The 12,405-nt window shown below is 47.5% G+C and overlaps 1 protein-coding gene across 2 annotated transcripts in view; it reads right to left on the reverse strand.

Annotated features, from left to right (window-relative positions):
- The window catches only part of LOC128335716 (synaptotagmin-like protein 4), a 69,127-nt gene that overhangs the window by 23,483 nt on the left and 33,239 nt on the right, over window positions 1-12,405 (reverse strand). For both annotated transcript variants that reach the window (XM_053274398.1, XM_053274397.1), the window contains exons 4-6: window positions 8,367-8,472; window positions 2,021-2,114; window positions 861-954 (exon numbers count right to left, since the gene is read on the reverse strand). In XM_053274398.1, coding sequence (XP_053130373.1) covers window positions 861-954; window positions 2,021-2,114; window positions 8,367-8,472 — 294 coding nt within the window. The remainder of the gene's footprint in view (window positions 1-860; window positions 955-2,020; window positions 2,115-8,366; window positions 8,473-12,405) is intronic.

Raw genomic sequence — 12,405 nt, forward strand, 5'->3', positions numbered from 1 at the left:
GTGATGCCAATTAATTCTTGTTTTCTTCCCATTTTCCTCCAGACAAGCACATCCCACTTCACCCCATACTCAGTGGTACACCCCCCCAATTCAAATTAACTCATGACTCAAAAGAGCAAAAAGATTAGTTTTGTGAGTAGTGCTAGCAGGTGGCGAATGCATCTCAGATTCAGTGGTGCTGAAGCAGAATAATCTAAAGCAAGGTGTCGACTCTTGGTGACCACAGAGCTCTGTGGTTTTCATTGGTGGAATACAGGAGGGGTTTACTGTTGCCATCACCTGTGCAATATGAAATGATGCCTTTCAGTATCTTCCTATATCACTGCTGTCCGATATCGGTGTTTCCCATAGTCTGGGAAACATAACAGCGAGGATTTGAACTGGCAACCTCTTGCTCCCTAGGCACGTTACTTCCACACTGTGCCATTACTGCACCTTCAATAAACACTGAGAAGCCATTGCAAAACAGCTCCTGGGCTGGGGTTGGGAGAAGCTCCAGTCATGGCTGTCACTGGTGCTAGCCAAGACCCCCGTGCAATGGCTGCTGCATACACATCCCTGGAATGAGCCTTTTTCAAATGGCGTTTTTCCTGATCTGGTTTGGAGTGCACTGAAAACCTGCAGATTGCAGAATCAGTTTTATCGCAGCTCCGCAGTGGGACAGAACAAAATGTTTTTTTAATTGTAGGTTGCTATCACACCACCCTCGCTGCTCTTAAAATGCTCAGTCGGCCTGCAGTCACAATGTTATTCCTGGGCATTCTTCTTGGGGCATATGCTCCATAGCATTCCCTGGAGGAAGAAAGGAGACACCCCCCCACACACACACACACAAGCAACACACAGTAAACAAAGCGTACCTTTTCCGTACAGTTGTGAGTTGTTCCTTGTAGCCAAGAATGGACTTACGCCAACACCACTGTCTGCTGGAGAGATATCTTCTAGGCTGGATCTCTGAAAGGGAGGTTTCAGAGGAGTTTTATTTCTTGGCAAAATGGGAAACGGCAGCACTCTGCTAGGTTCAGCAGGGTGCCATGGCCCATGAGCCAAACCCCCTATATTAGAGGAGGGTCCCCCGATGAGGAAGGCAGGGCTCAGGAACCCTCTCCTGAAGGATCCCCGGAAGCTGCCACCCTTGAAAGGAAGGCCCTTCTGCTAGCATGGAGAGGAGAGCTGGTCTTGCGGTCGCAAGCGTGAACGGCCCCTTTGTTAAGCAGGTTGCACCCTGGTTGGCATGTGGATGGAGGACTAAATGCCTCCCTTAAATGTTTTTAATCTTTTTTTAAAAAATCCTTTAAACTTTTTAAATGGTTTTAATTGTTTATTGATTTAATGTTTTAAATTATTTTAATTGTAAACCACCCAGAGACACAGGTTTTGGGTGGTATAGAAATATTTTAAACAAACAAACAAACAAACAAACAAACAAACAAACAGCAAACAATAAATGTGAGCCCTGTCTGCTGTAAGATCTTCCCCTTAGGGATGGGGCCACTCTGGGAAGAGCACTTGCATGCTGGCATGCAGAAGGTTCCAAGTTCCCTCCCTGGCAGCATCTCCAAGATAGGGCTGAGAGAGATTCCTGCCTGCAACCTTGGAGAAGCCACTGCCAGTCTGTGAAGACAAACCTGAGCTAGATGGACCAAGGGTCTGACTGAGTACAAGGCAGCTTCCTATGTTCCTATGGCTGGTGAGATGGGCCTGCCTTCTTCCTCTGCTTCTGATAACTCCTGCTTAGGTATGCAGGAAGACCCCCAGCTCTGCTGGAGCAACCCCTCACCAGGAACCAGTACTCAGTGGCATGGGTCCTCTGAACACGGGGTTTCATTGAAGTATCTTGGCTAATAGCCTTTGAGGAGATCTCTCCTCTGCCATGAAATGGTCTAACTCCATGTCTAAACCAGTAGCCTTTGCCATATCTTGTGGCACTGACTTCCACAGATGAACGACACAGTTGTGTCAAGAAGAACTCTTTTCTCTGGCTTGAATCCGCTGCCAAGCCATTTCAGTCAGATACTACCTTTTCTGTAGAGGATGGTAGGGAAGACAGCTTCAGTCTTGGTTTTGGCTTGGTCCTGTGTGCTTCTGCAGACTCCAAGGCGGGTTCATGAGATCTGCAGAGGAGGAAGGTACTTTATCAAAAGATTCCAAGATGGAAGCAGTTATTATACACACACACACACACACACACACACACACACACACACACACTTACACACACACTTCAAGATGGATGTTGTCTATTGTTGCTGGTTTTTAATTGCTGTCATTTTTATTGTTACTCTTTCTCATACAACTGCATAACACATATTGAACTAACTTTAATTATGTCACTTTCATCAGAGGGCTGAGGGCAGCACTGATGAAACTGACAAGGTTTTCCTCCCACTTCCATGAACTTATGTATTTATTTATCATATTTATGAGCTGCCTGATATGTAAATCTCTAGGCGGTGTACATAATCCAAGTTACAACCATTAAAACACTTACACAGAATAAAAACAATTATAAACAATACACAGAACAAACAAAACAATTTCAGAGAGTAGAACAAACAGTTTTAATTGAAAGCCAGAGAAAACAGGTGTGTCTTAAGGGTCTTTTAAAAAGCAATCAGAGAGGGAGAAGCGCTTATTTTGACAGGGAGTGCATTCCGAAGTCCTGGGGCAGCCACAAAGAAGGCCCAGCCCTGAGTTGTCACCAGACGAGCCATAACAGGATTTCCCCAGATGATCTTCAGAGGCAGCAGGGTTCATGACAAAGGAGGCGCTCTCTTAAGAACCCTGGACCTAAGCCGTTCAGGGCTTTAGAAGTAATGACCAGCACTTTGTTTTTCACGCTGAAACTTATCACCAGCTAGTGCAATTCTTTCAGAAGTGGTATTATATGGCAATGAAGGCCTTGGAAAGGATATTTAGATGCCATGACACTCTTTGAGTGCAAAAGCTGGACTTTGAAGAAGCATGATAGAAAAAGTATTGATGCTTTTGAACCTTGGTGCTGGAGAAGACTTTTGAGGAGACCATGGATAGCCAGGAAAACAAACAAATGGACCATAGAATAAACCAATCCAGAATTTTCACTCAAGGCACAAATGACCAGGCTCAAACTATCATACTTCGGACACATTATGCAAAGACCCAGCTCCCTTGAGAAGTCCATAATGTGGGAAAATTTGAAGGAAAGAGAAGAAAAGGATGACCAGCAGCAAGATGTATGGACTCAATCGTGACAGCAATGAATGCACGACTGAGAGACCTTAAAGGCCAAGTTGAAGACAGATTATCCTGGAGAGAATCTATCTATATGGTCGCTAAGAATCAACACTGACTTGATGGCACTCAATCAATCAATCCATCAATCAGGTAGTCCCAGAGACCAATCTGGCTGCTGCATTCTGTACCAGTTATAGTTTCCAGACAACGTGCAAAGGGAGTGCATTAATCAAGCCTGGAGGTCACCAGCATATGTACTAATGTTTCAAGCTCATTTGCCTCCAGAAATGGGAGTAGCTGATGGATCAGCTGAAGCTGATAAAAAGCGCTCCTCGCCCCTGCCTCAACCTGAGAAACCAGAGAGAGTTTTGGATCCAAGGGCACTCCGAAGCTACGAACCTGATCTTTTAGGGGGAGTGTAACCCCATCCAGAACAGGCAGATCTAAACCATTTCTCAGGTCTTGACCTGCCCCCTGCAATCAGTACCTCTGTCTTGAAGTGAAAAGAGACTAACATGAAACAAATGTGGAACATGGGAATATAGGAAGCTGCCATATACTGAGTCAGACTCTTGGTCCATCTAGCTCAGTATTTGTCTACACAGACTAACAGCGGCTTCTCCAAGGTTGCAGGCAGGAATCTCTCTCAGCCCTGTCTTGGAGAAGCCAGAGAGGGAACTGGAACCTCCTGCATGCAAGCATGGAGGTCCTTTAGGGATGTACTACAATGAATGACAGGGAATGCCCACCGATAACATTCACTGATAAGCCCTGATTCTTTCCAAATGGCAATGGAATGTGTTGAATTTCCGAATGGCCAATGGCCATTTGGAAATTTCATGAATTCCTATAGCCCTTTGCAAGAAAGGAAGCTGCCATATACTGAGTCAGACCACTGGTCCATCTAGTTGAATATTGTCTACCCAGACTGGCAGCGGCTTCTCCAAGGTTGCAAGCAGGAATCTCTCTCAGCCCTATCTTGGAGATGCTGCCAGGGAGGGAACTTGGCACCTTCTGTTGGAAGTTAAAGGGCTTTGCGCTGTCTCTTGTCTCAGACAGTGGAGGACAGACTAGTGAGTCAGAGGGCTAGAGGGTCAAGACATTGGTCACGCCTTCTCCACTGCTCTGACACTATCCCTTTGAAATGTAGATTGGAACTCTTAGGGATTAACTTCCTTCCTCTCTCTCTTCCCTACCTGCCCTTCTACCTTGCAACATGGCAAGCTCCTCTCCCTGCACCATGTGTGCAGAGAAGATGCAGAATCCATCTGCATCCAGCTAGAGAGATAGATTAGAGATCCTAACTCCTCACTTTCCTATCTAGAATGGAGTTCCTTAATAAATGCCTTATATATTGATTTGAAACTGAACTGGCTCCAAGCTACTTTACTCTCAGCATACATGCATGCCTAAGCAAATTCCGCTGTGTTGTGCCTCTGTGCCCTCTGCTATAATGAGAAAGGGATTCTCTCACCACAGAGAATTTCCAACACCTCCTGCATGCAAGTACTCTTCCCAGAGGGCCCACTTCTTCTTACAGTGCTCACATGTAGTCTCCCATTCAAATGCAAACCAGAATGGACCTTGCTTAGCAAAGCAGACAATTCATGCTTGCTTCCACAAAAACCAGCTCTCCTCTTCATACAGAGTCAGGCCCTTGGTCCATCTAGCGCAGTATTGCCAGCACTGCCTGGCAGTGGCTCTCCAAGGTTTCAGGTAGGCGTCTCTCCCAGCCCTATCCCGAGATGCCACAAGCAGTGGAGCTCTTTGGACTGGGCTTCCAGGCGGAGGCCCGGTCTCCTGCAGGCCTGGGGGCGGCCTCCAAATGCTGAGCCGTCCACTAATTGAAGTGGCAGGATTGTCCATGCAAAAAGTGGTATCTCTCTGCAAGTCATTGGGAAGTATCTTATTCAGAATATTTTCTAAAAGAAACAAAAATGGAGTTTCCAGCTTTCCCTGAGCATGTTCTGGTGTAAAGAAATAATGCATTGCAGCTTATCTATTGGCGGCAGCAGGAGCTGTTGCCCCCCACCCCCACCCCCCCGGCCTTTAAGTCCAGGCTCCAAAATTACCTAGGTGGATCTCTGGTTGCAAGGGAGTGAACCTGGGATCTTCTGTGGGCAAACGGATGCTCTACCACTTATCTAGGGAATACCCATCCCCTAAGGGGATCTTGGCAAACAGTACTCACGTGCAGTCACCCACCCAAATGCAAACCAGGGCAGACCCTGCTTTGCAAAGGAGACAATTCATGCTTGCTATCACAAGAATACATTAGTGCCCTGGTGGCGCAGTGGTAAAAACTGTCGCACTGTAACCAGAAGGTTACAAGTTCGATCCTGACCAGGGGCTCAAGGTTGACTCAGCCTTCCATCCTTCCGAGGTCGGTAAAATGAGTACCCAGAATGTTGGGGGCAATATGCGAAAAAATCATTGTAAACCGCTTAGAGAGCTCCGGCTATAGAGCGGTATATAAATGTAAGTGCTATTGCTATTGCTATTGCTATTGCTATTGCTATTGCTATGTCTTTACCCTGCTGCTGCCTGTTTATTGTTAGAGAGCTAGAAATATTTTAAAATAAAAACATTTCCAGAAATTTATATTTCCCCCTCTTTAATAAGTGACTGACTGCTAATGTACGCATCAGATCAAGATTGTCCAATACAATTCATTGACAGATCAGAGAATTTTTTAAAAAGAGAAAATGGTCAGTTTCAGGATCATTGTTAGGGGTGTTTTTTTTCAAACAAAGCACCACAGATTGAACATGCTAAGAAAGATGCTCCTTTTGGTGTGTGTGCTTTTAAAAAATGGCCATGTTTCCTGGCTGTTCCCATTGCAATCATTTCAAATGCATCCTTAATTCTTGCAGAGAAACAAGTTTTGGAACCTACAGACTGTATCAAAGGCAAACTTTTCAATGAAAGTCCCTTGGAAGAATAATTCCTGCTGCATACAATTATCTGGAAGCTACACAGATACACAATGAACGTATCATGGATGGGGCGTATCTAGGGTAGGGCAGGCAGGGCACGTGCCCCGGGTGCTACTTGAAGGGGGGGAGCAATTTTTAAAAAAAATTTTTTTTTTAAAAAAAAAAGGCCACTGAAAACAAAATGGCCACTGCACACGCTCAAATGGCCTCTGTGAGGCCCTAGGCCATGCCAGGCCTTGCAGAGACCATTTGAGCATGCGCAGTGGCTATTTTGTTTTCAATGGACTTTTTTAAAAAAAAACTAAACATGGCCACCGCACATGCTCAAATGGTTCCTGCAAGGCCCTAGAGGCCAGCATGGGAGGGGAAACCTTTGCAGACCCCCCCCCCAGCCTTTAGGAAGCCCCTGAAGTGGCTACAGATAATTTTTTTAAAAAAATAATTAATATAATATGTCACTGTACATATTCAGTGTGCACTCTGCACTATGTACAGAGAATCAGGGCTTGTGAATACTGAGTGGAAGCTTATGAGCTAGGATTGTATTCATTTGCTCTTACTTTGCTTCTTGTGATAAGTGAGTTAAATGTGATGTCTTAATAATATGGCTATTAATGGTGAGTGTGTTTTTGAATCAGTGTGAAATCTTTAGTATTAAGGCCCACTGAGAGTTTCTTGCTCTCTTTCTCTCATTTTAACTGTCTTTCTGAAATAGTAGAATATATTCCAATCAGTGACACAGTTTATTCTGCATATCTTTTAATTATTTTCAGAGCATCTGGGAAAAGTCAAATTCTCCATTTTTTGGTCTGGCTACATCCACTGCTAAATAGTTTTTGAAATATTAAAAGATTAACGAGCTTGACTTGTATTTTTCAGTGGATATTATGGCAAAGTTATCTGAAAGATGGGTGTCATTTGTTTGGACAGGGGGTGCAATTTCAGTGCTTGCCCTAGGCGCCATTTTCCCTAGATATGCCTCTGATCATGGAGATGGGGCTGTAGCTCTGTGGTAGAGCATCTGCTTTGCATGCAGAAGGACCCAGGTTCAATCCCTGGCAGCATCTCCATGTACGGCCGGGAAAGACTCCTGCCTGAAACCTTGGAGAGCTGCTGCCAGTCAGAGTAGACAATACTGAACTAGATGTACCAATGGTCTGACTCAGCAGGGGGCAGCTACCACTGTTCCTATATTTCTGTTGACTCTTTCCTCATGTGGTTGACTGTTTTCAAAAAAGCACCCGACTTTTAGCAAAAGGCAAATAAGGAGGTTGATAGTTAAGCAAGCATCAGCTGAGATGCTGCCACACTTCAGTGCCGGTCCTCACACAATTGATTTAAAGATGGATCGACCTTTTGCTTGAAAGGGCTCTTTTTTAACCAGTCACAGCAGGAGTTAGTCACAGCAGGAGGAAGGACATTTTGCAATGCACACAGAGGTTTTCCGGCCCAGTTCTGTTGAGACCACTGCTGGCTGTGCTCCGTGTCGCTAGCCCAGAGCATTCCACGCTGAGAAGTCGGGGGGGGGGGGGGAGGACTTCATTTCATTTCATTTCATTTATTTATAAAATTTATAGCCCGCCCAAACTTACGTCTCTGGACAGCTTGCCTCTCATTCCCTGGCCCTCCCCACAGCTGCTGCTGTTCAGCTTTCACTGGTGGCAGCATTTAGAAGTAAAAAGGGGGGGCTTCATCCTCGTCACCCCCCCTCCCCTCCTCGCTGCAGCGGCAAGAGGCTTCGTCTCTCGCTGCTGCTACCTCTGTTGCCAGCGGTGGCAGCTTTAAAAGTAAAACAAAACAAACGTTTAAATCAAAAGAAAAAATTTCTCCCCTTTCCCAAGATCTGCCGCTCCTCCAGGATTCACCACCGTAGGCAATTGCCTCCATTGCCTCTGCGGTAATCCGCCATTGGAGCTGCTGCCAGTCAGTGTAGACAATACTGAGCTAGACGGACCAAGGGTCTGACTCAGTATATGGCAGCTTCCTATGTTCCTAAAAGCAACATGTATCGACTCCCTTTCCCCTTCTCTGCAGTATAAAGCAGAGGAAACTGTACCAGGCAGGTGCCTATGTTCCTGCATTTACATGGCAAGTCCCAGTTTACTCTGCAAAGTGCCACGTACAGGGATCAAACTAACGATATCACTACACAGTCCTGACCGAGATCTGCTTCGTGTGCCACGCGCACTTCCCTGGCTCTCCGCTAATCATTACCTTTCTTCTTCTTCCGACGCAGGAGAGGTCACAGCTGTCGTGTCTTCAGATGGCAGCCGGGCCTCTCTGCTTTCCAGACTCTCTCGGGCGTAATCACTGGCCTCATCTGTTCAAAAGCCAATGATACCGAATCAAAATATGCTGACGGCTGCTGTTTTGTTTTTGCATACAGAAACGTTTTGGCATATGATTAACACCAGGGCTAAATCTATGAAACCATGGTGGGGTTAATGAAGAGGAGGGCAAGCTGGCACAGAATAGTGGGCTCTGGCTGTCCACCCCAAACTCCTTTGGCCCCAAAGGAGGACTGTAGCTCAAAGGACGGGCACTCGGAGCCACGATCTGGAGGACCTAAAGTAAAGTTGTGCCCTTGAGTCAGTGTCGACTCCTGGTGCCCACAGAGCCCTGTGGTTGTCTTTGGTAGAATACAGGAGGGGTTGACCATTGCCTCCTCCCGGCCAGTATGAGATGATGCCTTTCAGCACCTTCCTATATCGCTGCTGCTTGATACAGGAGTTTCCCATACCAGCAGGGATTCGAACTGTCAACCTTTTGCTCCCTAGGCAAGTTATTTCCCCGCTGTGCCATTAGGTGGCTCTGGAGAACCTAGGCAAGTGTTATTGTGCCAGTAACCTTTGGTCTGCCCTGCCCACCTGACCCAGCATCGTTATAGATAAACCCGCTGGTTTTAGGGAATTATTATTTTTGTTTGTGTTTTTAAAGCCATAGCCGTAAAATTGACTCCCAACAATACCACTGCGATTATTTTTTTACATCCTTAAAACTTAACATAAGTGATAAATAGAACAACAATGTCTGTAAACATATAAACGTCCATCTTGGGGAAAAGTGGGCTTTTCGTTTCCATCATGGTGGGACCCAGGTTCTTTGAGAGAGCGATTGGTGGGACGAAAGAGACAGAAGGTGGAGAACCACGGGCTAGGGCACTGACTCTTGTCACGGCTGCCCCCCTCTGAATAGCCACGGTAGCTCCCGGTGGTGGGGGCTGGCGAGATGATACCTTTAAAAATGCATAAAATGTCCCATTGCTGCTGCCTCGCCCTGTGCAGAGTTGGCCAATGAACATGCACGGGGCCATTGGAGGGGCCAGCCCGGTAAAATACATTGCCGGAATGACCTGTCAAATGGTCGCCGGGCTCCAGACAGTTGAGCAGCAGCGGCAGTGGTGTGTGTGTGGAGACAGAGCTGGGAAGAGGCATGGGCTGGTGGGACATCTTGTGGATTTTTTTAAAGGTATCATCTGCTTCTTCACTGCCTCCCACCCACCCCAGCCAGCCCCAGTTGCCAAGTCCAAATTTGGCACTCCCTTCAACGTTCAGTGTAAGTATGTGCAGTGTAACTACGTGCAGCTCCCTGTCTAATGTAAACTGCCCAGAGATGTATGTTTTGGGCAGCATACAAGTATGATAGATAGACAGTTAGACAGACAGATACAGTACAACCTCGCCAACCGTCTCCGTCCCGGGCAAACCTCGCAGTTGGCAAATTCGCGGTTGGCGAGCCAATGAAATCAATGGCACTCCGGGGGTTAGGGGAATTATGGTCGTGGAAAGACCACCAAAAACAGTGAAACATAGAAAACAAATCCCCCCAAATCACAAGGAGTGAGTAAGGGGTTTGAAGGAGATCCCCCAAAATGACCTCCCAACCCCCCCAAATGACCCCAGCCCCCCCAATGATCCCAACCCCCAAAGTGACCCCTGCCCCCCCAAACTGCAACCCCTCTCCCCACATGTCAAAAAACCCTCACCGAACTGCAGATACTTGGGTTGCGGTTGGCGAGACTTGCGACAATTTCCCAGTTGCGGATACTCAAAACCACGACTGGGAAACCTGCGTTTGACAAGGGGTGGCTGCAATGGTTTATTGGGCTCATCAGCTGCTCAGGCCAAAGCTAAATACCCAGCACAGTCCCTCTGGCACCATTTATTTTAATTTCATTTATGTTCACATTTTTACATTTTTATCCCGCTCTTCCTGTGAGGAGCTCAGAGAGGTGTGTGCATGGTTACTTTTACCCTCACGCCAACCCTGTGCGGAAGGCTAGGCTGAGAGAGACATGACCGGCCCAGAGTCGCCCAGTGAGGTTGAATGGGGAATTCAAACTTGGGTCTTCCAGGTCCTAACACCCTATAAGTGGGTGACCAGTCTCATGATAAGCTTTGCCTGGCACAAGAGGGCAGGAAGGCTTCTCCAAGGGAAACGGAGCCCTTTTGAGCCACCACACCATCTTGGAAGGCATGCACAGAGTGTCCCCCTTCCCAGCCGTTTCCCCAGAGAGCTCTTAAGAGGGGGCTCCATCTCTTAAGGCCCAACACTGAGAAAAATGCAGAACTGTGTGGAGGTCCGCACAGTGGGGAATGGCTCTCACATGGAAGGTGTTTTGCCCGAGTGGCTCCTGCTTGGAAAACCGTGAAGACCACCAGCTGAGGGCACCCAAAATCTTAGGGCCGGCCCTGGAGCCTCCAGATTCTCCAGGAGAACCTCCATTTGCTTCTCAAGGGAGCAGGTGAAAGTGGAGCCGATGGTCTGTGCCAGCACCTGCCCAAGGCAGCGGCGTGGATACAGAATGACCACCACAGCCAGGAATCTGAGGCCACGAGCATAAGTCTAGACCCATGGCACAGCCTCTCCGCTCCGAGGAAGGAATCTGCAGCATCTTGCATTCCAAGCAGAGAGTCCTCCAGACTGCGGTTCTGCATGATCACCCAAACATCCAAGGCGGGCAGGAGAAGAAAAGGGCAAAACATTCTGGTCTCAGCAAGGACGTATGGTCATAAACAGAGGTGCACCTAAGTAATTTTGGAGCCTGGGCCAAAAGGCTTATGGAGCCCCCACCCTAGCTGGAGGCCCCCCACCCCACTGCAAGTTAAGCATCACCCCCCTATATTCTCTCTCTCTCTCTCTCTCTCTCTCTCTCTCTCTCTCTCTCTCTCTCTCTCTCTCTCACACACACACACACACACACACACACACCCCTGTGACACACACAGTATTTTTAACACATGGGTTCTTGAGGGCACAAACAGCAACTGACCTCACAAGAATGTAAGAATATAAAACTGGTCTATTGATTTAAATATGCATTTGCAGAAACATTTCAACACACAACTTAATATATCCCCACCCCACATATCTCTTTCCCCACTCCCCCCTCTGTCTCTAAAGCACCCAGCACAGGTCACAGTCACACTCGGCCACTCGGCACAGGGCAGGCCAGCGGTGGCCACACCACCCAGGACAGACGGAAGAGGACTGGGGGCCCCCCAGGGGTGTGGAGGCCCCGGACTTCGCCCCCAAAGTCCAGGGGTAGGAGCGCCACGGATCATAAATGGATGCTCAACACGCTAAGAAGAAGCCTGAGAATAAGCCTTTGCATGCAGAAGCTCCCTGGCTCGATCCTTGGGGGTCTCCATGTTTGGAGTGCAGCCATGTTTGGAGTACTGTGTAGAGTTCTGGGCACCGTATCTTAGGAAGGATATTGTAGAACTGGAAAAGGTGCAGAAGAGGGCAACCAGGATGATCAGGGGCCTGGAGCACCTTCCTTATGAGGCTAGGATTCAGCAGCATCTGGGGCTCTTTACCTTGGAAAAGAGGTGACTAAGGGGAGACATGATCAAAGAGTATAAAATTATGCATGGAGTGGAGAGGGTGGACAGAGATAATTTTTTTCTCCCTCTCTCACAACACAAGAACCAGGGGTCACCCCATGAAACTGAAGGCCAGGCATGGAGGACAGGTCTATCAATGGCTCCTAGTCTGGTGATATTGGCTGGGGATGATGGGAGTTGTAGTTTAGCCACATCTGGAGCACCACAGGTTAGGAACCCCTGGGCTTAGGAACTCCTGCTTACACGCTTTTCTGACCACTAGAGAGGAGAGCTGGCTTTGTGGTAGCAAGCATGACTTGTCCCCTTAGCTAAGCAGGGTCTGCCCTGGTTGCATATGAATGGGAGACTAGAAGTGTGAGCACTGCAAGATATTCCCCTTAGGAGATGGAGCTGCTCTGGGAAGAGCC

The sequence above is a fragment of the Hemicordylus capensis genome, chromosome 11 (genome assembly GCF_027244095.1).
Source record: "Hemicordylus capensis ecotype Gifberg chromosome 11, rHemCap1.1.pri, whole genome shotgun sequence".
Lineage (NCBI taxonomy): Eukaryota > Metazoa > Chordata > Lepidosauria > Squamata > Cordylidae > Hemicordylus > Hemicordylus capensis.